Source organism: Schistocerca nitens, chromosome 5 (genome assembly GCF_023898315.1).
Source record: "Schistocerca nitens isolate TAMUIC-IGC-003100 chromosome 5, iqSchNite1.1, whole genome shotgun sequence".
NCBI classification, from domain to species: Eukaryota; Metazoa; Arthropoda; class Insecta; order Orthoptera; family Acrididae; genus Schistocerca; species Schistocerca nitens.
This window is the reverse complement of record NC_064618.1, coordinates 343,065,530-343,093,506: the sequence shown is the minus strand read 5'-3', so window position 1 is coordinate 343,093,506 and position 27,977 is coordinate 343,065,530. Positions and strand designations below refer to the sequence as shown.

Genomic DNA, 27,977 nt, shown 5'->3' with positions numbered 1-27,977 from the left:
TCGTAAAGTTCTAGATGTAGTCTGCAAATTATCAGTTACTTCTGTTGTTTTGTATACTGGTTACTACTTTTCATTTCCCCATGTCTTAAATTTATCATAATTAAATTGTCTTTTATGTATAAATATATCACTTTTTGTTGAGCCCACATTTCTTACATCAATTCCATGATAAGGGCTCTGTAATCAGATATGTAGTTTTCTTAAGTTGGTTATGTTTACTTTGTCCTTCTTCATGTTTGTGATCAATGCATGTCTGTGTAATTTAATAGGGTACTGATCTCACATATAAAAAGAGTGGTATACTCAGTCAGAGCTTTGCCACTAACCATAAACTCTAATCTATACCATCATACAATGAGAACCAAAGAGAAATACCACACTGATATCCACAGGAAAGCACTATATGGGAAGAATTTACTGTTGAATGAAACAGATAGCAACTGTATTGTCCAGTGTTATTTTAAGTCTTTCAATGCTGAAGCTGCCAGTTTACATTGAAAATTTACTAACCAGTATTATTTTTACACCCTTGAAGATTACTATTATTATTCGCATGTGGCACCCGCAGCCTACTTAAATTACAGACACATGCATTGATTACATTCTCGCAAACAACAAAGAAGAAAATAAACATAACTATCACAGAAAACTACATATCTGACTACAGATGCCTTACCACGGAAACTGATAAAGGGATTGTAGATATAACAAAAAGTGATAGATTTATACATAAAACATAATTTAATTATGATAAACTTAAGAAGGCATTACAGAATGATAAATGGGAACCAGTATAAAATGCAACTGATGTACAAGGTAATTGGCACAACTAACTACAGCTATAAATCATTAAGACGAGAATTTCCCTCTTGAATTCATTGAACTGAGAGAGAACATGAAAGACTTTTATATACTATTTAGAGAGACTAAATTTCAGTATTTTTTTAACAAAATAAAAACTACACAAAAAGTACACAGTTTCTTTGACTAACCTTACTACATGCAGAATAAAAATCTATGCAGGAAAAAAATATCTGACTGAATACTAAAAAATTTTTGTTTTACTTGTTCTGCTGAATTTTAAGTCATAATTCATATAAAAAATTGTAAAACTTTTACAAGGCAGAATACATTGATTTACTCACCAGGCAACATTGGATCTAAGCCGGGGATGGGTTTTGTATGGAGGTAATAATGTTCACAAGCATGAAGTGGCACTTTGACATATGGTTCACTTTTCTTGCCTATGTGTCGTGCCCAGAAACCTCCAGCATTCACAAAGAAATCACAGTCTATCATTCCTCTGTTTGTTTCAACAGCAACAACCTTTCCATCCTGGTTAAGAACACTCTTCACAGAACAGCCTTCAAATACTTGGACTCCTGAAACACAAATTACAAATATTTTTGGAGCGTCTCATGCACATTGTAGATATTTTCACACAAAACTGTGTCTTGATAGGACAGTAGTAAAGTTTAACAAAGGGGGTTGGGAGCTTGAAGTGGATATGTTATTTTATTCATTTGCTAAAAAAATTTGCTTATGTACAAAAACACACCGCCTTTTTTGGCAGCTTCTATCAGTGACAGACAAGTCTGATACGAATCCGCAACTCCATCACCAGGTATCCACAGCCCTCCAAGAATATCATGTATGGCTATAAATGGACACAATTCTCTTGCTTCTGCTGGAGATACAAGCTCACATTCTATCCCCCAGGGCCTGAAACAGAAGATTAATTTTGTAAAGAAAGAAATAGATCTATTCTCCCATATGTCAATTTTGTTATGTACTAATGAGTAACTCACAGCATCCATACAATTCATATTGTCTATGGAGGAATAAATAAATAACTTACATTGAATTATTTCTCAAAAATGTTAATAAAATGGTAAAGTAGGTGTACTGCCATTACGACCACAGTAATTTCATTAATATGTGCTTCTTGTAGAAGCAATAGATGTAAATGTCATGACATCATGCCTGATGTGACAGTTTTAATGCACGAACTGCAAAAATGTGTTAAGTGATAAATGACTTCCCTTTCACCATTTTGCAGGGCTTGCCAGCAGGAAAAAGTTTCATAAAGGTTTGAAATTATGTGTAAAGTTTGCTGCAGGTCACTACGTTCTGTCAGGCTCAAATACTGGATAGCGCACATAGTAGCTATACATTATGCGGCACATACGTTATGCAACAGATAATGTGGAAGTATGGAATAAACACACTGAAGATTGTATAAGCATTGTATTCATTAATTTTGAATCATATCAGATAGGACATCTCAGCCAACAGGGTGTATATGTGGACGAGGAAAAAAAATTCCCGGATTTTTTCCGGATTTCCCAGTTAAAAATACACTTTCTCCCGGATGAAAATACACTTTTTCCATGTTAAGTAACAGTATAATTTTCCTCGGAACTGTAATACTTATCAATCCTTTCAATGGTTGTGGTTTTATACACCGTCGTAGAATTTCGCAACACTTTTGAAAACTGAACTCAGGGGGAAAAAACACGTTTTGGAAAGATGTCTGATGTGCAGCAACATGTACGCTGCGTATTTTCATATTACGAAAGTATACATTGGAATTCCACCAAACATGTTACTTTCTGAAGGATTGCGATTGAGATTGCGATGCGCTTTTGTAAGCCGATTGTAGCTCATGTCAAACGATCTCGCCAGCTGATGACAGCAGATATTCAGACCACAGGACATGCGATGTAGTCAGCCAATAGCAACATCACTGTTAAGTAGTGTGAACACACAAGCAGGAAAAGTTAAGGGTTTAAATTAATATACATAGTGTTGCTACAAGAAAAGAAAAGCTTCCACGTACCCTATAATATTGGCCTCTAAGATTAATAAGCTGCAAGAGAAGCTAGGCTTTCACACGTAATGTTGTTCTTTTTGCACATGTTACACTTCAAGATACATCACAGAAATGTGCCAGCAAATTTTTTAACAATGGTATAAATGTCTGATCTTCTGGGCTCGAAAATATTCTAAATGGTCGTTCTCAAAGATTTGAATTTTGAATGAGAGTCAAAGGCTCTGTGATTTAAGAAATTCATCGGTCATTCGCGCACAGATTTCATCTTGTGTAAAAGGAAATTTGCTTTACTTAAAAGTAACACTTTTCAAACAACCATTCGGAATATTTTGCCATGACCTGTTAGATTCGTTTCAGTAGTTGTGCCAGATGACAGGCGTCGCCACGCTTGCGCAGCTACGATGACGCAGGAAGCCCGTGCGTTCGTACGTGTAAAACATTAAAAGATCTTACATTATGTCATAAAAGAAACAAGACATTAGAGGATACTCCAAGAGCATGGGAATTTTGTGAACCTTACTAAAATGCATAATTTGGCTTAAAGTGCACATTCGTATGTCCAGATTCAGATGTACCAGTACCGCATTATCTCATGTTTGGTTCTTTATTATGGCATAATGCCATACGTGCTAGACGATGAAAACATGCACTTGAAATGTAGCGAGCAGTTGAAACTAGGCAACAGTGTGGAATTAAACACTTTGTTTCAAATAAATTGACTGCCTCAGCAGAAAAGATTAATAAAAGTCAAATTTCTTTAACAAACCGACAAAGATAACTTCATTGTGCTGCAAGGCGATTAACACTTGACTGTCAGAAAGGTAGAACAAAATAAAATCTGAAACTAATAACTTATTTTAGCCTTCCATAATTATGAGCACGTATTTTAATTCACTTGATAGCTCCCGACCACAGAAATCCGTTTTGTTTTCATTTGACGTGAGAGCAATAAACGAAGAGGAAACAGCAAAATTACTTAATGTAAACACGGGTCACGTGGAGGCTACCACCTCCCCACTACAACTTAGACTGCTCTGTGCACCAGGTCCGGATCTACTTTCCAAACCAGGCCAATATTAGATAGTGGCACTCCCCATCCTTCGAGCGTTTGAGGTACGACGCCAAAACTTAAAAAAATCGACTTCTCAAAAATATCTACATATTGTAGTGCACGTCTTTCTGAAGTGTCTGATACATAAAACATATATGATCGAGGCAACATAATACATGTTATTTGTTAGAACGAGGAAGGAGAAGAAACGGAGACTGTCACAAATTACGGAAGTATATGACGATTCCAATTCAAACGTGTAATATTTTGTAATGGGTGCCATCAAACTGTATTCAGGACAGTGGAAATTGTCCTGTGGTGCCTCTCCTGCAGTCAGCCGGTTTGTCATCCTGCCCCGCTTAAAAAGAATCTCGCAATTAATAGTGGATGGGATTATTTGTAACCGGGAGAACAAGAACTCTCCAGAAAATTTGCAGTCTTTACTGCCTATTAGCTAATAACTTGCTGTTCTGTGTGACATAAAATTAAATATAGGATACATAAAACGAGTAAAGTTTTTTTTTTCTCTCTAATCTTGCCACAGCTTTATATGGCGTACTTCCCTTTCTGGGAAAGAATCTGTTACGCCATCAAAGTTCGTCAACGTTTTGCTACATGAAAAAAACGAAATGTCGTTGTCTAATACCAGAAAAGCTGTTAATACAAAGAGTACCCAAGACTGGTGTGGTTTCTCGATCTGATTGTGTGTATTTTGTCACTGTCTGCTAGATAAAACGAAATAGGCCTGCTTAATACTGCAGCAGTTGTTGCACACACCAAATAAACAAGACTGTTTTGGCACAAATGGTCATTTTTATAACATGACAGAATATAATTCAGGAAGTACCAATACCAAAAGCCCATTAGGCCTACTACAAGCAAGCGTTTTATGTAAGGAAATAATTTCACATTTCATTCATACTTGGCTCTGAGCACTATGGGACTTAAACTTCTGAGGTCATCAGTCCCCTTCATTCATACTCTCCAGCTTCTGATGCATGAGATTGAAAAGTAGTAGTATGTAATTTTTATATAAATTTGGAATCGTCATATACTTCCGTAATTTGTGACAGTCTCCGTTTCTTCTCCTTCCTCGTTCTAACAAACAATCTTGTCATCACTAATTCTATAACTATTCCTGCCAGTGTCAAAATTTATTCTCTGGTTTACTTCACTAACCCTGCCACAATCACCGATTTAGTTATCCCGCATTTGTTCTCCGGTTAGGAGATATTAAGTGCTTGTACAACGCGTTTTCCACGCTACTCCCAGAATAGAACTTCAGCGGCTGCTAGCCGGGGACTGTAGTGTACCGGTCTGGCCAAAAATTTTCTGTCAAAATTTCATTTTCTTGGATACACGTAATCTTAGTTGCCTGTTATTCCTGTTAGTCGTTTATTTCCACTCTGGTAGCCTGAATCTGTGGAATTCGCTAGTAATTATAACAACGCTGATGATTTGCAAACCCAGTCAACCACATAAAACAGCGATTATCAATCACCCTTTCAGCTTTATTCACTCAGCTCGTATAGACCCGTCCCCTTTTGTCTGCAGTATTTTTCTAGATGCGATGGGGATTCCCCTGGCAGAGACATCATGTACACTATGCACGCATTCAAAAATCAGTTTACGATTCATTCAGAAATCAACTTAGAATTTGATCAAAAAAAGTTCAAAAACCAACAGGGATGCGTTGAAGATCATATGAGTAATTGATAGACCAACGTGCGCTGGATGCAAGGCGCTTTGTGAAACAAGGTCTTTTTCTTCAATAATATGAATGCGAAAATAAACAGCAAAAAATGTAGTATGTGAAAAATTGTTTTCCTTTCATCATCATGTTGGGTGTCAGTGAGAAAAAATGATGTAAATGTTTGAAATTATGTGTAAAGTTTATTGCAAGCCATTAAGTGCTCCCATTCCCAAATAGCGGATTAATAAAATCTGGGTATTCATGTGTTGTGGCCTAACTTCTTTTTCACGCCCCCCTTAACCCCCAGCCCTTTGATAGCTAGGTGCTTCTTGCCCCCACAGTATTCTTTCCAGACAGTATGTAATATCTCTATAAAGTTTTGTGGAAATCAGTCCTGTGATTTCGGAGGAGGTGTGGAACATATATACATACACATATTTTTTTTTACTATTTATGAATATCAGTTTCCCATGATCCAGTTTTTATTAACTAAAGCTTATATGGTGCCATTAACTATGTTCATGATGCCTATGAAAACCCATTAAAAATCCGGTTTTACAGATTTATTATTTGTGTAGATTGTACAGAGGTTCACTGCTAATGACATGGGGGGGGGGGGAGAAGAGCACTGTGGGGAGGGAGAACAGAGTGAACAGGGAAAGGAGCAGGGAAAGTTGGGTTGGTGCATGGCATAGGGTGGCACACAAAGAAGGTGACAGGACAAATGGCGTGGAAACAGTTTGAAGGTGGATGTGGGGACAGTATGTTACCATAGGTTGTGAGTGGGATAATTCTGGGAAAGGAGAATATGTTGTAAGGATTACTTCCATCTGCACAATTCAGAATAGCTGGTTGTGGAGTGGAGCATCCAGATGACTCAGGTAGTGAGGCAGCCATTGAAATCAAGAATGTTTATTCAGCTGAATGTTGTGCCACATAGATACAGCAGTGTTTGTATACGACATGGCTGCTTTTGCAGACGGCCCAGCCTCTGATGGGGAAGGATAAGCCTGTGACAGGGTTGGTATAAAAAGTGCTGGGTGGTTGGATTGGGCAAGCCTTGCACCTGGGCTTTCAACAGGGATACAATCCTTGTGGGAAGTGATTGGGATTGGGACTGGTATATGGGTGGACTAGGATGTTGTGGAGATTGGTTGGGTGACAGAATACTACATTAAGAGGGCAGGATCTTCGGTAGGATGTCCCTCATACAAGGGCACGATTATAGGTAATAAAAACTGTGGCAAAGGATGTAGTTTGGTTGTTACTGTCTGGGTGCCATTGGGTGATGAAGGGGTACTCCTTTGTGGCAGGTTCTTGGGGTTAATGGGAGGATTGGGCATGTGAGGAAAATGGCATGGGAGATCTGTTTGTTGACTAGGTCTGTGGACTAGTGCCTGTCTGTGAAGGCCTTGGTCAGACCCTCAGCATACTGGGCATGGAAGTTCTTGTCACTGCAAATACGCTGTCCCGCTGGTGGCCAGGTTCTCTGGCAGGGATTTTTTGTTGGGATGATAGCTGTCGAATGAAGGGATGAAGATAGGGTGTTGTGGCCCTGAGTTAGGCCAATAAAGCTGAAGGAGACTAGCAACTTGGCATCATAGCAGGCTAGGGAGGTCTCCTGTGGATGGACCATAAACAGGTTGGCATAAAAGAGTGCCATGCAGCTGCACATGGCTGAACCACAACTTGTTTGTGTACCTTCCCTTCAAAGCAGAAGTAGTTGAAAGTTAGGATAAAGTTAGTAAGAAGTATGAGGAGTGAGGTAGTGAGTATGGAATCTGAAGGACTTTGGGAAAAGTAGTGTTCAGTAACAATAAGACTATGGGCATGAAGGATGTTGGTGTACTGGAAGGGGGCATCAACAGTGACAGTGGCTCCATACACACCTCTGTTCACATTAAAACCGCCAACAGTGCCTGCATTTCAACATCTCTGATGGCTCGATCCACACCTCTAACCACATTAAACCCTCCAATCGCCATCAGTACCGGCATTTCAACAGCTGTCATCCCTTACACATCAAGAAATCCCTCCTATATAGCCCAACCACCTGTGGGTGGGCTATCTGCAGTGACAACTTGTCACCAATACTTTCATTGACAGGCACTATCCCCAAGACCTAATCCCCAAACAGATCTACTCTGCCATTTCCCCTCACAGTCCCAATACCTTCACCACCTGCTAGGACCAGCCAGAAAAGAGTGCTCCTTTCATCATCCAATATCGTCCCAGACTGGAACAACTGGATCAACAGGGCTTTTATTATCTCTCACCATGCTTACTTTGTTGTCAGTTGGTTGATCTGGGGGAGGGGACCAAACAGCGAGGTCATCAGTCCCATTGGATTACAGAAGGATAGGGAAGGAAGTCGACCATGCCCTTTCAAAGGAAGCATCCCAGATATCATCATGCCCTGAAATGAGGGACATCCTACTCAATACCCCTCCCACCCCCGCTAAAGTGGTGTTCTGTCACCCACTCAACCTCCACAATACCTTAGTCCATCCCTCTTCCACTCCCATCCTTGCCACAAGGATGATATACATGTGGAAGACCCAGGTGCAAGATCTGCCCAATCCGCCCACCCAGCACTTCCTATTCCAGTCCTGTCACAGGCTTATCCCACCTCACCAGAGGCCAGGCCATCTGTGAAAGCAGCCATACAAGCGCTGCTGCAATCTTTCACAGCTATCTATATTGGTATGATTTCCAACCATTTGTCCACCATGATCAACTGCCACTGCCAACCTTGGTACAACATGCAGCTGAACGTACCATGCTCGATTTCCATGACTGCTTCACTATCTCAGTCATCTGGAGCCTCCCCTCCACCATCAGATCTTCTGAACTGCGCAGAAGGAATTATCCTTACAGCACATTAACCACTTCCGAAATTAGCCCGGCCTGAACCTATGGTAACATACTGTCCCCACGTCCTCCAACCAACAGGTTCCCCCCCTTCTGTTGTATCACCTCTACCTTATTCCCATCTCCCACCCTCTTTGCGTGCTACCCTCTGCCAGTGCACCTGCCTATCTTTCCCTGCTCCTCTCCTTTTCACTCCTTGTTTCCCCCTCCCCACCTCCCAGCCCCAAAGCTTCCCCATGTTCCTGATGGCATTCTAGCCCTGCACACTCCACTAGACCACTAGACAGCACTCTTCTCTTCCCCCATCTGTACACTGCTATCCCTTCCCCACCCCGTCTAGATTGCTGCTTCCATTCTATGTGACTGTTGCATTCCAGTCCGAGCTGCCAGAGATGGCGGTCATGTGGGTGTGAATGAAAGTGAGTGTGTGTGTGTGTGTGTGTGTGTGTGTGTGTGTGTGTGTGTGTGTGTGTGTCCTTTCCTGAAGAAGGCTGTGGCCGAAAATTAATGTGCAACTGTTTTTCAGTTATGCCTGTCTGCAACTTAATGTGTCATCTTTATAGTAAGTAGCAATCTATCTTTTCCTTACTTTGTTGATATCCCAACTGCCTTTCTCCTGCTATGTCTGTGTAGGTTTTCAAATCTCAATAATTGTTGGCACTTTGTGCTATTTCCTCTAGTCATATCCTTAGTCTGTCTACTAATAATTAATTGTCCTCCTAGATGTTTGCTATATTTTGAGAAATGAAAGAAGTTATAAAAGTTAGTGTTTCTGTGATACACTTACACATTTTTTAAAAGTAGAAGCACCAGTGGCAGCAGCTGTTCACTATTAACTGATTAAAATTACCCCAACATAATGCATTCTTTCAGCATCTGCTAAGATTGGGCATTCTGCATAGAGCTACATTAATCTAATGCATTACTCATAATGTGATGTAGAACTGAGAAATGCAATGATGAAAATGTAGTCTATCAACTATAGCAACTTCAAATGAGCTGAAAGGTTGTAGCTATTTCAAACATATATTTTTGTGGTGCAGTTTGCAGCACTTGTTGCACTTATGATAAATACAGTAATTAATAGACAGCATAATTATTTTAATGAAATCAATAAAATACATGAAAATGACATGAATGGATTGATGGGAATTCAATAAAGGAAGAACAGTGTCATGAAATCATGATTTCAATGCACACTGTTCAGATATGCTGCACCTCCAATGCAGTCTATACTACCGTGTTATGAAGACATGTCATTGTTCAATGTTGTTACCAAAAATCTTGAAAAGCTCATGACCAATTTATTCAATTTTTTACAGGATATCCTAAGGAACATTCCTGACATAGGCTATACATTTTTTTCTATAATGACAATGTACAGGTATTCTGGTAAAGTGACTGTGAGAAAGAAAATGTGCTGTGCTGTGAAATGTGTGGTTTCATTTTCTTCTTGCTATCAGTTTCAATTATAGTAGCAAGGCATGTAAACTATGATCTCAGTGAATTCATTTTAAGTGACTTCAGTTCCTAATGAATGGTTTGTTTGGGATAACAATAAACAAGACTCACAAACAGAGATTGAGGTAAAAGGACATAGTGGGGGGAAGGGGGGGGGGGGGAGATGCCTGTAGAGATGGGACGGGGATGTGGGGTAAGAAGTTTAGGATGTATATCCAATTCCCAAACATATTTAGCAGTTATAGTGGAAAGTGAAAAATTGTACAAGAATGGGAGCTAAACCTGGAATTCCTGATCATTTCTAGCAGCTGCAATAATCATTATGTTATCTGAGGAAGCCCCAAACTGTCACAGTCATTAATTTTTCCACCTATGATTTCTGAATGCTGCTACCACAGGGTACGTTGGAATTGCAGCACTGAGGGAACAGTGCTACAGCTTTCACAGCCACAAGAGGGAAAGGGGGGGGGGGGGGGGATATATGAATGAAATGCAATAAAATGAAATGAATAGATTGGTGTAGATGAAATCAGTAGCGAGCAATGACATGAAAAGTTATCAGTGCAAACCACTGAAAATTATGCTGCACAGAAAGTGAGTATGATGAGGAGGTAAGCTCAAACAGTCTGATGGTTATGGCAACATCTATCGATAAGCAGATATCAACATTGGAATCCTGGTTTGGTACAAATCTCTGCTTGTCACCAGGTATCAATAACTTTGAGATTACTTTTAATAATTCTCCTTTTCCATGTGCCCTTGTTCTGTGTCCATGAAAGATCAGCATTATTATTCACATATTTGGCATGGTTAGTTTGTGGAACAGCCCTTCCTGTTGCCACTCCATTATCCTCCAGGACACAATGTGTGTACCACAACTGTTTACATGTAGTGTTGTTCATCTGAAAGTGGATGAAAGTATTCTAAATGTTTGCAACTGAAGTAACTGAGGTGGGAGTTCTGTACCAGCTCAGTATTCATTTAGTGGGATGTGGGAAACCACCTAAAAACCAAACCCAGGCTGCCCAGTACACTGACCCTTGTCATTAATCCAGTGGGCGGATTTGATCTGGGGGTGGCATACCATCCTTTCCCAGATGGAGTACTTTAACATGCACGGCTATCATGGTGTATCAGATTGCTTATTCTAAATGCAGTATTCTAAATGTTTGCAACTGAAGTAACTGAGGTGGGAGTTCTGTACCAGCTCAGTATTCATTTAGTGGGATGTGGGAAACCACCTAAAAACCAAACCCAGGCTGCCCAGTACACTGACCCTTGTCATTAATCCAGTGGGCGGATTTGATCTGGGGATGGCATACCATCCTTTCCCAGATGGAGTGCTTTAACATGCACGGCTATCCTGGTGTATCAGATTGCTTCTAATAATTACTGAACATAAATATGAATCTTATTACTATCCTAGAGGGATCAGTTTTACACTATCTTTAAATGCACTGAATGTCAAATCCATGTGTAACATGACAGCAACCGTGCAGGGATCCTGTTATGTTTTGTGTTCTTTGTGACTGTGAAAATGTGCTTTGCTAATTCTCAAAATGTGGAGGTAGTGTAGGGATGTAAACTTTGCTCTCTAAAAAACCCCCCCAAAAAAGTCACACTTGAGAGATCCAATAGGAGGGTTCATCTTGTGTGAGTGATGTGTGTGGTTGATGCAACTTTGCAGTTTTCAATTAATGTACTGCTAGAGATTTGTGTGGCAATGTGATAGGGATCTGTCTTGTTAGAAAATGAACCCTCTCCTCCTTCCTGTGATATCATGTAAACTATGTTCAAACATGTTCAGGTACATATGGCATGTGATAGTTCTCTTTGTGGCAATCTAAAATACTCACAAGACATATATCTCTTTACCGAATATTAGGGAGCAGCTTACACAAGATCCAGTGCAACTGTTTTTGAAGAATCTTCCTTACATCTACATGTACATACATACTCCACAAGCCACTATATCATGGGTGGCACAGGGTACCTTGCGCCACTACTAGTCATTTTCTTTCCTGTTCCAAGAGGAAACAGAATGAGGGAAAAACAACTGCCTACACTCGAGCCCTAATTTATCTCATCTTATCTTGGTGGTCCTTGCTCGAAATGTATGTTGGTAGCAGTAGAATTGTTCTGCAGTCAGCTTCAAATGCTGGCTCTACATTTTCTCAATAGTGTTCCTTGAAGAGAGTGTCACCTTCCCTACAAAGATTCTCGTTCGAGTTCCTGATGCATCGCTGTAATACTGGCATGTTGATCTAACATGCAAGTATAGATCTAGCAGGCTGCTTCTGAAATGATTCGATGTCCTCCTTTAATCCAACCTGGTGGGGATCCCATACACTCAGGCAGTAGCCAAGAATGTGTTGCACTAGTGTACTATATATGGCCTCCTTTACCAATATACACACTTTCCTAAACTTCTCTCAATAAACTGAAGTCAATCATTTGTTTCTGATTACAAACCTTACATGCTTGATCCATTTCATATCATTTTGCAATGTTATGCTTAGTTATTTAATCATATGTGACGGTGTCAAGCAGCACACTACTAATATTGTATTTGAATGTTATTGGGTTGTTTGCCTGCTCATCTGCATTAACTTACAGTTTTCTACATTTAGAGCTAGCCACAATTCATCACACCAACTATAAATTTTGTCTAACTCATCCCATATCCTCCTACAGTCACTCAAGGGCGACATCTTCCCATACACTGCAGCTGATGGTGATGGTTCTTTGCACTGATGTCTGCAGACTTTATGAAAATGTTCATGCACGCCGTAAGCCAGTATGTCCACTTACACTTGCCTACCAGTGTGTCCTTTTTCTTAATAATGGAGGCAACTGTGGTCAAGAAATTGTATTATCATCTTCTCGGTGATGTCATACCATTTAAATTGCTGTCTACATGTCCATAAAACAACAACACTATCTCTTCATGTATACTCAAGCAAACACCTGCAATAATCCATTACTAATACCACAACTTTTGGCAACAAAAAATTCCAATAACAAAACCTCTAGTCAGGTTACCTTCCATTAGGAAAGTGGGTGCATTCAGCAATTGTTATGTGATTTATAACTTATAGAGCACAGCAATCAGTCGTCCTTCCTTTGTACGTTTTACTACGCAATCCAGATTTCGGATAGTGCTCAGCCATTATCAATGCAAAATTTTATAATCTCAATGCGTGTTACTTCCCTGTTGTTCGGGCGTCAGTCACAGTTCTTTGAATACTACTCAATGTGTAGTATTCAAAGAACTGTGACTCACGCTTGAACAACAGGGAATTAACATGCATCGAGAGTATAAAATGTTGCATTGATAATGGCTAGGCACTAGCCAAAATCTGGATTTGTGTAATAAAACTTACAAAAAAAGGATGATTGATTTCTGCACCCTATAACTTATAAAACCTCTCGTGTTATCAGCCAAGTGTCCATTTCATCTTAAAACAATATTTCACTGACTTTACTACTCACGTTTTTCAAGCAAAATGTCGAGTACCTTGGGAAGTTATCTCTTACAGTTACTGGAGTGCTGCCTTCTCTGCTAAAGTATCTTGGGTGGGCTAATTGTGCTACTGGAAAGAAATGTTGCAGCTTTTGATGAAGGACCAAGAATATAAAACTACAACTGTGTGTAATAATTTGTAATGTTCTAGAGGTAGGTAGTAGTATGGGTAGAAGTCAGCACTGATGGACACACAGCCCTCCACAGTGAAACACTTTTTGATAGAGCAAAAGAATTACGGTAAGGTATTATAACATTTCATTTTGATCCCTACTTATCACACTTGATGGGCAACATATAAATGTATGACTATATTTTTTTCTATTAATGAGATTTTTTTACCATACAGATGTAACACATTGATCATCTTGTTTCTGTGTTAATAATCCTTGCATACCACACCATGAAGTTATGATTCTGAGCTCGCTGTTTTGTTAGTGTAATGTATGGTTTTAGTCTGCCTTCAACATTTTACAGCATTATCTGTAATGAAATTCTGCAGGTCTCCTGCATAGTGCGATACAGTATTCACCTCCTTGTGCAGGTTGCTAGTCATGCAAATGGGTACCTTATTAATGCTGTATTTTTGCTTATAATATTTAATCACAGTAATAACAAAACCTTTATTAACATTTTTAGGAAATATTCAATTTTTGAAATTGTCTGTATTGTGAACTTCTCACAATATCTGCCTTTTGGGATTGAATACATGTTGACATTACATGTGGAATATGTCACAGTTCTTTGTAGAAGCAGCAATGATACAGACTAACGTAAATTTTTTTAGTGTAATTAACAATGTAAGCAGTGTGAAAAAGACTGTGACATACATAATCACTACAGCACATTAAAAGGAAACTTTGCATGTACAGATCTAATTTCAACCCTATGAAAGTGGATAACTTGAGACTGTCCATTTATACATGCTTAGCAAAAAACTACTTCTGGGTTCAACGAACTTGTTACAACTAGTTAAATGGTTCTTAGTCCACATCTAGAAGAAATTTTCATGGACCTCATTACTTCTCTAATCTAATTCCCTGTTCTCTCACAAGAATATATTTTGCATGGCAATACATACACATGCACACACACACACACACTGGCAACCACCAGCACATGAACATGCTGTTTTCCTTTCAGTGGTGCACCATCTCATACCTGTTCCAAAATCTAAAGATGATTTCTTGATTCAATTCTTCCTCAAGACACAAATGCTGAAACTTATATCTTAGCTCTACCTCTACTGGTAATCAAATGTTTGCAGAAAGTGATGTACAATCCCATTCTTATGACTGAAATCAGGGAGTGTACCTACAGCACTGAAATCCTGCAACCATAAAATTTCCTACTCTGTGAGGAACTAAGGCCCAATTACAAGACAGAAGCAGACTATATAAAATTAATTGGCTAGATCGTAATAAGTTTTATGTTGGTCAACAAGGCAAAGACATGCAATCAGATGGGCTGAACATGAACATAGCTGGAGGTTGCAGAATTCTGATTCTACAGTAGCTGATTATGTATTAAGTGAAGGTCCCAATTTTACCAGTCACAATTCCAAGTGCTCCACTTGGCAAACAAAGGGCCAAAACTGAATCTTTTGGAAGCCCTGTAGACCAATAAACTTCTGGCACACAGTCCTCAACTAATGCCAAATGATCAGCTCAGTGTAATACTTCCCCCTCTCCTAAACTTCACTTACATCCTCCTTTCTCCAGTTCTTTCCATACAGTCAGTTCCAGACTATTCCTTTACTTTCCATTTATTTTACTGTGACTCTTAACATATCCCAAATTGTTATATATTCTGTTGCTTTATCATATATACATCTTCCCTACATTTCTTCACACTCACTTTTATACAGTTTAGCTTATGTATTTCCAACTACATCATAACTGTCAGTATCTTTTATTCTGTTAGTGCATCACCTTCTTTATGTAATACATTTTCAAGATATGCTCTGATATTCTTATGTTGTGTTTTTAAAATTGGAATTATCAATTTAATTTAAACTGCTATATAGGTTATTCTGTTGTTTTCCCACATGTACACCTTATCTTTCGAGGCTTTTAATATTCTTTGGCACATTCTCCTCCTTTGCCTCATCCATAAACACAATGTATTTTTTCTGAGTTAAATTTTTTTGCATATCCCTTCTACAATTATTTAATATTTAACATTTTCAGTTATACAGGGTGTTACAAAAAGGAACGGCCAAACTTTCAGGAAACATTCCTCACACACAAAGAAAGAAAATATGTTATGTGTACATGTATCCGGAAACGCTTACTTTCCATGTTAGAGCTCATTTTATTACTTCTCTTCAAATCACATTAATCATGGAATGGAAACACAGCAACAGAACGTACCAGCGTGACTTCAAACACTTTGTTACAGGAAATGTTCAAAATGTCCTCCGTTAGCGAGGATACACGCATCCAACCTCTGTTGCAAGGAATCCCTGATGCGCTGATGCAGCCCTGGAGAATGGCGTATTGTATCACAGCCGTCCACAATACGAGCACGAAAAGTCTCTACATTTGGTACCGGGGTTGCAAAGACAAGAGCTTTCAAATGCCCCCATAAATGAAAATCAAGAGGGTTGAGGTCAGGAGAGCGTGAAGGCCATGAAATTGGTCCGCCTCTACCAATCCATCGGTCACCGAATCTGTTGTTGAGAAGCGTATGAACACTTCGACTGAAATGTGCAGGAGCTCCATCGTGCATGAACCACATGTTGTGTCATACTTGTAAAGGCACACGTTCTAGCAGCACAGGTAGAGTATCCCGTATGAAATCATGATAATGTGCTCCATTGTGCGTAGGTGGAAGAACATGGGGCCCAATCAAGACATCACCAACAATGCCTTCCCAAACGTTCACAGAAAATTTGTGTTGATGAAGTGATTGCACAATTTCGTGCGGATTCTCGTCAGCCCACACATGTTGATTGTGAAAATTTACAATTTGATCACGTTGGAATGAAGCCTCATCCGTAAAGAGAACATTTGCAGTCAAATGAGGACTGACACATTGTTGGATGAACCATTCGCAGAAGTGTACCCGTGGAGGCCAATCAGCTGCTGATAGTGCCTGCACACGCTGTACATGGTACGGAAACAACTGGTTCTCCCGTAGCACTCTCCATACAGTGACGTGGCCAATGTTATCTTGTACAGCAGCAACTTCTCTGACGCTGACATTAGGGTTATTGTCAACTGCACGATGAATTGCCTTGTCCATTGCAGGTGTCCTCGTCGTTCTAGGTCTTCCCCAGTCGCGAGTCGTAGGCTGGAATGTTCCGTGCTCCCTAAGACGCCGATCAATTGCTTCGAACGTCTTCCTGTCGGGACACCTTCATTCTGGAAATCTGTCTCGATACAAACATACCGCGCCACGGCTATTGCCCCGTGCTAATCCATACATCAAATGGCCATCTGCCAACTCCGCATTTGTAAACATTGCACTGACTGCAAAACCACGTTCGTCATGAACACTAACCTGTTGATGTTACGTTCTGATGTGCTTGATTTTACTGTAGAGCAATGAGTCGCATGTCAACACAAGCACCAAAGTCAACATTACCTTCCTTCAATTGGGCCAACTGGCGGTGAATCAAGGAAGTACAGTACATACTGACGAAACTAAAATGAGCTCTAACATGCAAATTAAGCGTTTCCGGACACATGTCCGCATAACATCTTTTCTTTAGTTGTCTGTGAGGAATGTTTCCTGAAAGTTTGGCCTTACCTTTTTGTAACACCCTGTATTACTACTGCACTGTCAAATATGACATTTACTCTGTTTTTACACTTCACTCTCCATGTGTAATGTCTTTTTCAGTGTTGTTCATAAATATTGTATCCCCTTTGACGGCAAGTCAGTTATAGCCTGATGATGAACTTGTATTAAGCCCAGCACTGGTTAACTAAATAAATTAATACTGCAGTACACCCATAATTTTGTGCTTTCTTCATTTAGATATAAAAAGTGTAGTTACATTTAATGCCAGTTCCTTATTGCACTGTATACAAAAATGTTGTTCGTCTCCCTATTAAATGCCATAACAAATTAAGACAAATCAATCACCACTCCATTTAAAATAAACATATAAAAAGAATCATAGAAACTAACAATAATCTCCTTAATATTCTCATTTAATATGGCTTTTAGTATTGTTTCATACTAGTGCATAAATAATGATCTCTCTGTATTCAAAGCTATCAATGGTTAGAATTATGAGCAGAAGTATTATACTTTAAGTCACACACACACACACACACACACACACACACACACACACACACACACACACAGCGGAGGGAGGGAGAGAGAGAGAGAGAGAGAGAGAGAGAGAGAGAGAGAGAGAGAGAGAGAGAGAGAGAGGGAGGGAGGGAGGGAGGGAGGGAGGGAGGGAGGGAGGGAGGGAGGGAGAGAGAGGGAGGGAGGGGTGGGGGGAGAGGGAGGGAGGGAGAGGGGGAGAGAGAGGGGGGGGGAGAGAGAGAGAGAGAGAGAGAGAGAGAGAGAGAGAGAGACTAATTTTATTAAATTTTATATGTTGCACCAGTAAGTATGATACTAACACTGATTGTGCCTTCATCCTGCGGAAGACTGTCATTCTATCATGTGTTCTTGCAAGGCACAAGCTGCCACACATTTTCCAACCTGTTTTAAGTCCACTTTCCTCCAAATGCTTATAGAGTTGAACACTTGACTGAGTAAGTTTAACCTGGGTCAATGATGGTTTGAAAACGCCAACCAGTCCTGACAAATGCCATGTTGTTCCACCTCCACACCTATATAGAAAATGCAAACAACATCTCAATTCCTATAAAAGTAATTTTTCATTAAACAATGTCAGTTATAAGGAAATTTATTTCATTCTCCTATGTTTAGTCATATATGAATTATTGCTTCAGGTTGTGAAAACACTTAAGAGTTAGCATGTCACTAAAGTCTCCATCAGTCACTGTATCACCATAAAAAAAAAAAAATTACTCTCTACAATGTAAATGGCATTTATTAAAATGAAACTCACTTTTACAGAACAGAACCAAATTTAAGAAGGAAGATTAGTTGGAGAAAGTGAGTAACTTTATTTTCAAATATAGTGAGATAATTACCAACTCAGTACAAAAAATTATTTTCTCTTGCGGCCATTCCCACAGCTACACCTGCCTCATGCACTGACCTATTATTTACTGTACCACATGGGAAACTACTCACGATGTTTAGCAACTGAAATATGTGCACGTCATTGCTTTTTCTATATGGCTAACCACCACTAAACTGGCCTAATGCCTGAATGGTCACTGAAGAACTGTTCATCTCGTCACCCAGAACCAAGTTGCTGAGTATGCTATATAACTTGACTCATGAGACCTGAGTGCCTACTGTACCACACAGCAGATTTGGGTCCTTCTATGCAGTATCAGTTTCTCTTAACTCCAGAGATGGGTACATCTTATCAAATATATCATTCAACCTCCAACTCTCCTTGGCTCAGCTTCCATTGCTAGCTTTTGAAAGAAATCGCCTGACAAGCTAGAGTACATATGTCTTTCTCTCTCTGTCATACACACACACACACACACACACACACACACACACACACACACACACACAGGTGCCGTGGTTGCGGTTGTGGTTCAGCAGGTGAACTTGGGATGAGGGCTGTGATGACAGGGGTTCGGAGGGGCAAGATGGCAGGATACTTGGGTTGCAGTTCAGCATGTGAACTTGGGTGAGGGGGTAAAGGGAGAGGGAGGGAGAGAGAGGGAGAAAGAAAGAGAGAGAGAGAGAGGGAGGGAGGGAGGGGGGGGGAGGGAGGGAGGGAGGGAGGGAGGGGGGGAGAGAGAGAGGGAGGGAGAGAGAGACACAAGAGAGAGAGAGAGAGAGAGAGAGAGAGAGAGAGAGAGAGAGAGAGAGAGAGAGCGCAGAGGAGTTGGGGATGGATAATGACTGGCAGGGAGGCATCAGGCAGAACTGCTGTCTATCTCCAAGCCGCTAGCAACCCATCCCCAAACCCTCTCTTGCTCCCGCCTCTTTCTCCCTCTACTCACCCCATCCGAGTCAATATCCACGCAATGTCACCTGGCAAACTACAATCCTGGCAGTGGGTCCAGCCAGCACACTGTAGGTGCCCAGGCAGGTAGGGGAGGGGTTGAGTGGGGGCGGGGGGGGGGGGGGGGGGGGGCGGGGAGTGTGTGTGTGTGTGTGTGTGTGTGTGTGTGTGTGTGTGTGTGTGTGTGTGTGAGTGAGTGTGTGTGTATTTTGTACTTCAGCTCATCAAAAAACTTCATCTGAAAGCTAGAAACAAAGTTTTCATTATTTATGTGGGTGCCTCTCGACTACTCTTCTGCTGTTGAGTTACTAGAAATTTATTAGTTACTTTTTTTTCCATTACCTCTCTTCATTTTCCTGTCTCTTTCCCTTTGCTTTCTATTTCTTAATGACAATAATTCTTTCCAACTTTCTTTTTCTCGCCACCATCTGATCCACCTTTACTTCTCACCCTGGTCCTCGCATCATTACACTGAAGCTAGCTCAGTGCATACTAATGTATGAGAGGCATCCAGTAAGTAAGTTTTTAAACAATTTGTCATGCTGAAACAATTTTATTGACATTGTAGTATACTTCTGTTACTTTTCTACATAGTTGCCACATTTTTTCCAATAATTTTTGGTAATGTAACAAAAGTTTTTCCAAACTAGTGTTGTACGAAGTCAGGTGCTCCGCTCGAAACCAGCTCTTCACTGTTGATGTAACTTCATCATTAGTGTTGAAGTGCTTACCTCCACAATGACCTTGAGTTAGGAGAACATGTGAAAGTCACTTGGGGCAAGATCTGGTGAATATTGAGATTGTGAAAACACTTCCCAGTTGAATCTTTCGTACTCTGCCTGGCTCATTCAGGCTCTATGATGCCGAGCATTGTCTTGAAGGAAGAGAACTTTGTGAGACAAAAATCAAGGACATTTTCTGTTGATGGCAGCTCACATATTCCTCAAGTTATTACAGTACCTTTCTGCTTTCATTGTGGTGTTGCAAGGCAGGAACTGAATGAGTAAAACCCCCTGATGGTCCCAAAAGATGGTTGCCATAACTTTTCCATTGCCTTTCTTGGAGCACTTTCATCAGATTTCTTCCACACCATGTCCTGATGGTTTGACTCGGGAGTCAAATCACGAATCCAGGTCTCATCCCCAATGACAAGCCATCTGATGAGCAGATCTCCCTCTATCTGATGCATTCCCAGAAACATTCTGCCCCGATCCTTCCATTTCCATCTGTGGACATCAACCAACCATCTTGCATACACTTGTTGATAGTGAAGATGGTCTGTCAGGATCTTCATGATGGATGCATCCAGTTGGCTCAGGAGGTAGCTGCATTAGGAGATTATGAATGGTAATGGGATGATCTTCCTCCACAATATTACGAATTGTAATCATCATGTTACTGTAGTGGATCTCCTTGTGCGCTGTCATCATGCACATCTTCACATCCTTCCACAAACTGCACACACCGCAGAACAACCATCTGAATGTTCATACAGCTTTTGCATAAACAGATGTTAACTTCCACTGGCTGTTGATAGTGGATAGCTGTTTAGCTGTGAAAAAACAAATGACAGAGTTCAATTCACAAGCAGACACATTTTGTAGTGGTAACTCCATCTTAGCTGGCAATGTACTGGCAAGATGGCAACGTACTGGCAAGATGCTGCGGTATGCTTCGTAAGCTGGTGTGAGTGTTGTCAACACTTACCAGTTGAACTCACCAGCCCTTACATCATGGGAAGTATATTTTGCAGAGAAATAAAATAGGGAAACTTCCGTATTGCACGATTCTCATATTATCTTGGACCATCTACACTTCATGATACATTTTCATTCATCTTTGCCTCATTTCTTCCTCATAACTTGTGGCCCCCTATTAACCTAGGATCTCAGCGACTTGTTGTACCCCCCCCCCCCCTACTTCAGCTCTTGTCCATTCTCTTTAAACCTTAAACCAATTTCTTTTTTATTCCTGAAGAAGACACCCATTTTTCCAAATGCTAGGAGTACCATTTCCTATTCAAGGGATTCTACTGGTAGTATTTGGAGATGTACTATCTTAAGATAAGTAATGGTCAGCATTTCTGTCTGATTGTAATTTAAAAAAGCTTCTGGCACATGTGCTTCACTTGCAATAGTTAAGTGTTGATAAAGATTTGGGTGAAAATCGACAGAGTAACTATCATTTGCCCCATGTATGCTTTATAGCTTGTTATCAGGCACTACTAACAGAACATTAAACACTAATCTTCCTTCTATCGATTTACAGCCCAGATTCTGCGATAAGTAACTGTAGTATGCTTTTCTAAACTGTTCTCCACAGGTGCCTTCCATCCTGAAATAGGTACAAAATTGACTTAACAGCTTGACGTTGTACATTGCTCAATTTTTCATTTGCTGTTAATACTGTCACCATTTGGATCTCACAACAGATTTATATTATGGTTCATTATTATTATTACTATTATTAATACTATATTCTTTGCCCTTGGATCATTTTGTTTAGTATAAGGGACACTTCAAATTATGAGGAATTGTACAAGCTTGTAAACAACACAGAAAGATTTGCCTAGAAAAAGAAATCAGCTTCACACTACACTATAAGTAACTGATATCATAGTCATACATGTAATTACACTTACATTAATATGAAATTAATTTCTAAATTCACTAACTCATATTTTTCTTTCTTCTCTTCTTCATTTCTTTTAGTTCTTACTGTTTGAGTGTTCTTTGGAAGGGGACAATAATTCTTCACAAAGAGAAGAACCTATGTGACACTGTTTATTGTATGATCACTATCATGCAGAACAGGCTTAGTCACAGTCAGTTTATCCTCATCATATGCACCTTGACTGCTGGAATGCACTAGATATGGTACCACATCTGCATACTGAACAAAATAGGAGCATACTGAATATCAATTCATCTTTGTATTGGACTGAAGAATTCCTGGCAAGTAGCCGTGCAGAAAAATCTTCAGGTATAAAGTGATTTCATGCATGCCCCAGTGGAGTATCTATGACCATTGTTGCTGTTGTTGTTGTTGAAGTCTTTGGCCCAAAGACTGGTTTGATGCAGCTCCCCATGATATGAGCATTACTGTTGACGATATAGATAAATGACATAGCAGATAGCTCTGGAAGCCCCTTGAAGCTGATTGTGAATGATGCTGTTATATAGCGATAAAACAGCCATATAAAACTAATCATAGAAATAGCAATTTCAAGACAAAATGTCACTGGATTAATCATCAGGATGGTACCTCACCCATGAAGAATGTGGCTTAAAAAATCCTTGTAGAAGTGATATGGGTTTCTTACCAGATTAGAATGATAGAGGAAACAGAAAAGAGGAGAGCAGAACATTTCATTACTAGTTCATTTATTAACTACCAAAGTGTCACTGAGATACTTATCCAACTTCAGTTCCAGTCGCTATAAGACCCAGTGCATTACAGTTTGATTTGCTGCTAAATTCCAACAGCACTGTTCCAAGAAGTGTCAACCAATAAATTTTTCCCTCCTACATATATCTCATGAAAATACCACAAAAGTAAAACACAGGGACTTGAGCTCACATGAACGGTCACCAACACTCATTCTTCCCATATAATATCCACAATTGGTGCAGGAGAGGGGAGTGACAGTGTTACACAAGGTGTCCATCGCCACACTCCATGGGGTGCCTTACAGGGTATGGATACAGATGTAACTATCTTGCAATGTTGTTTCTGTTCTGTGTTACTGATATTAGTTGATCTTCCAGTCATTCCAGTACAAATATTTCTAAAGCTGATTTAGATTTAGTATGATCCCAACAATGAGTGGATTTTCTTTATGCACACTAACAAAAACTCTCAATGATTGGATTTTCCATCAACCTGTACACACACAACATTACGTCCACTACTTTCACTTCTGTAAACACCAGCTCTCCAGACCCATTCCCTGTAGACAACTAAAAAAATGTTGCAGCTCACAGACACATTTAAACCCTCTGGTGTGTTTGAGGTAAATCTTTTGTTTGGGTATCAGACATTGTAGATCAGTTGCTACCATACCTTGCAACATAGTATTTCTACTCCTACATGACCACACTGCAGTTAACACTTAAGTGCCTGACAGAGGGCTCATCAAAACACTTTCACACTATTTATCTAACATTTTAGTCTCAAACAGCAGACAGCAAAAATCCTTCTGGGTGAGCTCTGATTTCTCTCACTTTATTGCAATGATCATTCATCTGTACGTAGGTGTTCGTCAATAACATATTTTCACATTCAGAGGAGAATGTTGGTATCTGAAATTTTGTGAACTGATTCTCAGTCAAACGAAAATGCTTTTGTTTTACTGACTGCCACCATAACTCACGTACCATACCCATGACAATATCTCCCCATTTTGTGACTTTACAAATTAAGCTGCCCTTCTTTGAACTTCTTCTATGCCCTCTGTCAATTCTATCTGGTATGGATTCCATGCTGCACAGCAATATAGAAGAGGACACCCAAGCACAGTGAAGATAGTTCCTTTAGATGTAGTCTTACTCTGCTACTTATCATCAGCATATCCCAAAAAGATAATTTCAATGTTCTTTCTGTTTTTCTAACATTAACTTTAGGTACTACACATTACGCACAGCAAGATAACGATGTATTGGACAAGCACTTTCACTTGATTTACATATGGCCTATGCATGAGCTTGAACTCCTCTGATTTTCCTGTCATGGTCATTTCACAAGATGTACACGGAAACACAATGTGATGGCTGAATATTGACTACACAATATAACGGTAAGGGAAAGAAGAAAAAGTTATGAACAACAATGACAAAATTGAAAGATTTGAAACATGAATTGTTAGAACCTCATCCCAGCCAACACGTTTGACCCTCTGACTTCCATTTATTGCCTCACTTAAGGAAATTTGAGAAGGGGACTACGTTGAAGTTGAAAAACAAAGTTCTTTGGTGCGTAAACATTCTTTCACAATCACGTGGAGATTATTTTTAAGAGAAAACACTGCTTCTTCTCAATAATTGTTGCTTTAAAGATAAATATTTTATTAATTAATTAACTAAATCTACAGTTTAGTTTAACAGAATATCTTCCTGCTATATGTCTTTAAATGGCTGTTGTGGAGGTTACACACTTTAATCCAGTATGTCTCATCATATGAGCTGATGTGTTTTAATCATTCAGTTATTGGAAGAAATGTCAACAGGCAAAGGCTAGTAGAAATTTGTGAGCGTATAAAAAGATTGATATGCAATGCGTACAACTTTTAGTGCTGTACTGTTCGTTAGAACAGAGATCTTATGAGAATCCTAAAAAAATTCGGTCCTACGTAAAATAGGTCTAGAGCAATAACAGAAGAGAGCAAACTGAAAGCTGAAGTTTCAAATTTAGTATTCAGGAAGTCTTCCATGCAGGAGGACCGTACTAACATATAATCGTTTGACTGCTGCACAAACTTGTGCATGATGGACATACAAATGGACAACCCTGGCAATGAAAAGCAACTAAAGAATTGGAGATAAATAAGTTAACAGGTCCGACTGGAATCCAAATTCAGTTTTGCAGAGATTACTCTTTAGCACTGTCCTCTTAGCTTGCCTTTCTGGCAAATCTCTTACCTATCACAAGGTACCAAGAGACCAGAAACAAGTGCTTGTGACTCCTACATTAAAAAGATTAAAGAATGGACCTACAAAATGACAGATAAATACTCTTCATATCAGTTTGCTGCACAATTCTTGAGAATATTCTAAGTTTGAATACAATAAACTTCCTTGAGAGCAAAAAGCTTTTGTTCACAAATTGAATTGGATTTAGAAAGCATCACTTCTGCGATACTTAGCTTGACTTGTTCTAGTATGATATCCCACAAACTGTGGATGAATTGCAACAGGAAGATTTCATTTTAATAGATTTCCGCAGAGCATTCTGCACAGTTCCCCCACTGCAGACTGTTAACGAAGGTCCAAGCATACGGAATAGGTTCTAAGTTATATGAGTGACACAAAAACTTTTTAAATAATGGAGCTCAATATATTATCATGGATGGTTAGTGTCAGAGTCAAGTGCACAGTCAGGAGTACCCCAGGGAAATATAAGGACAGCACTCTTGTTCTCTATGTACACAAACGATCTGTTACACAGTGATCAGTGATCTGTAACTCTGCTAATTACGCTGTAGTGTCTGAAAAAGTTACATTTTGCTCACATTAGATGCAGTTTGTTCTCAATATGTGTAGAGCACATAATTTTAAGCCAACATTATTATTATGGAAAAGGTATCTGAAATATTACCTCAGACATTGATGATTATTACTCTTACAATGGACAAAATACTCTGTGTGTAAATAACCTGCAGATGAATTACAGTTTTAATAGGTACCATATCATTATTCTTTCACATCTCACAACAAAAATTATAAATATGTATGTCTGGTTTCAATTAATAGATATTAGACATTAAATTTTAAAAAAACCCAAGCTATTTGAATTGTAGCACAGATGTGTAACTGAAAACTTAAATTTTCACCTACTTTGTAAGAGGATTATTCCACAAAGCAGTAGCCAACTTTTAGATGTTCATATCTAATATATAAACATTAATGCTTGCTCCTTACTGCAGCACTGTTGTTCCTTGTGGAATTTTAGTTAATTGATACTGGTTAGCATCATCAGTTTCTTGGGCCAACACTAATAACAATGATAGTTTGCTTCTGCCTAAATGAAGTATTATATGTCAAGACTTGAGTAAAAGACACTTCTTTCATTCTGTATGTTTCCAAATTCAAAAGGTGCAATAGAAACTGAAAAAATGAAAGTAATTCTTGCTCACCTGCCTTGCTCTATCAAAACTGTGTGTTGTCCCCAACCCATTTCTGCTAAATGATATGCTACTGCTGCTCCCATAACACCGCCTCCACAAATTACTACTCTTGCCCTCTTGGGGGGTGAAGCAAGGAACTCATTAGGTTTATTCAGATGGTTTGTAAACTGGTAAGGAGCATATGATAAACACTTTGCTAGGTTTACTTCCACTAGCTTCCAGTGTTTAGTACACGATACCAATGCCATTTCTTTTACTTTGGCCAGCTAAGCTGCCAAACTTAGGTCTGTATTTATTAGAATTAAACACTCTACTTATTACACAGCGTCTGAAGAACAATTAAGAAGCTAGGTGGACTAGAGGTCGTATATCAAGGAGACAAACACTGTGGAGATACTACCTACAAGAAAAGGCGAAGGGCTTCTTTCAACATACAACTACTCATCAAAATAAAGAACTTATTCAATACTTGCGTTGGTTAAAAATACCTTAACGTGAATAAAAGGGACGCTAAATCTGTGAATGGGTCACTGGATATCAAACAAATCTTTCGGATGTATTACGCTAAATCGAATTTTAAGTGTTTGCAGTGCAGTAAAGACTTGGCGCAGCGGTAAGCAGAGAGGAGATTATTTTCGACCTATGACATATTCTTTACTGTGGCGTACAGTGGAATATAAAAATGTACACGGAAAATATAAATTTTGCTTTGTTTGGGAATGTGACAACCCCATTTTTAAAAAATTTGCAACATCATTTGCTATTCCATGAACATACAATTATAACATCTAGCAGACTACCCATACCACTGCTACCAATAGCCGCCCCATTTGTTGTCCAGGCTACAGTGCACAGTGCACACTCCCAATCAAGCTGCGTTCCCACACGCAACGAAAACTTGCACATGCGTCACACCAGCCAGTAAACCGAACTTTGAAAACAGGCGACAAGGCTACTGTCAAGCTAGCTGGCATGACAGTGAGAAACTAAAAGCAGTTTCACTTGTCTCGTGGACCTTCCCATCGCCGTCCAAATACTTCAGCGAATGCCATTAAGTGGACTGCTCTCATTATAATTTCCTTCGTTCGACACTGTAGATCATAAGTCATCTGTGTACGTGAACAGTAACGTCATGGCAAAATACCGCTTTGTCCGCAGGTTGTAAATAAATACTTCGTGAAGTAGGGAATCTCATTATAGCCTACAGCAAATCCTTTTAATCATTTGTTTGTATTTAACTGGACGTCTCCGCAAATCGTTGTGTGTTCAAGTAAAGTCACCACAACATCACTTTTCGTAGCCCAGTACTAAACCTTAAAAGAGGTGTTATGAGACGTCATCTGTGATAAAATAAAACGAAATATAGTACCAGTATCTCAATTAAGAAAGCAGAAATGACACCGTAAAGTTTGTTTACAGCCATACCAAAATTTACAATGCGTGTTCTTGAAAATGTTATACCTGCTAATAAATTATTGAGTAGTTCGTATAAATAATTCAAAATATCGACGTTATATATACTGTTCCACAAAACTTAACCCTCGAGCAGGCGCGCCGGCGCAGAGAGTGTGCCAAATTTATGTAATAGGCGTATTAAAAGTGTTGGCAACAATGGAGACCTTCGAAACTCAATATAT

General features: G+C 39.5%; 1 protein-coding gene across 4 annotated transcripts in view; it reads right to left on the bottom strand.

The window, feature by feature from the left end:
• Positions 1-27,197, bottom strand: part of LOC126259473 (pyruvate dehydrogenase phosphatase regulatory subunit, mitochondrial) — a 161,555-nt gene extending 134,358 nt beyond the window's left edge. For 3 of the 4 annotated variants that reach the window (XM_049956309.1, XM_049956308.1, XM_049956306.1), the window contains exons 1-4: positions 26,350-27,197; positions 18,019-18,231; positions 1,559-1,722; positions 1,146-1,382 (exon numbers count right to left, since the gene is read on the bottom strand). In XM_049956309.1, coding sequence (XP_049812266.1) covers positions 1,146-1,382; positions 1,559-1,722; positions 18,019-18,231; positions 26,350-26,588 — 853 coding nt within the window. In that variant the 5' untranslated portion in view covers positions 26,589-27,197. The remainder of the gene's footprint in view (positions 1-1,145; positions 1,383-1,558; positions 1,723-18,018; positions 18,232-26,349) is intronic. The other variant, XM_049956310.1, reaches the window with a different exon arrangement.
• Positions 27,198-27,977: the final 780 nt, after the last annotated feature.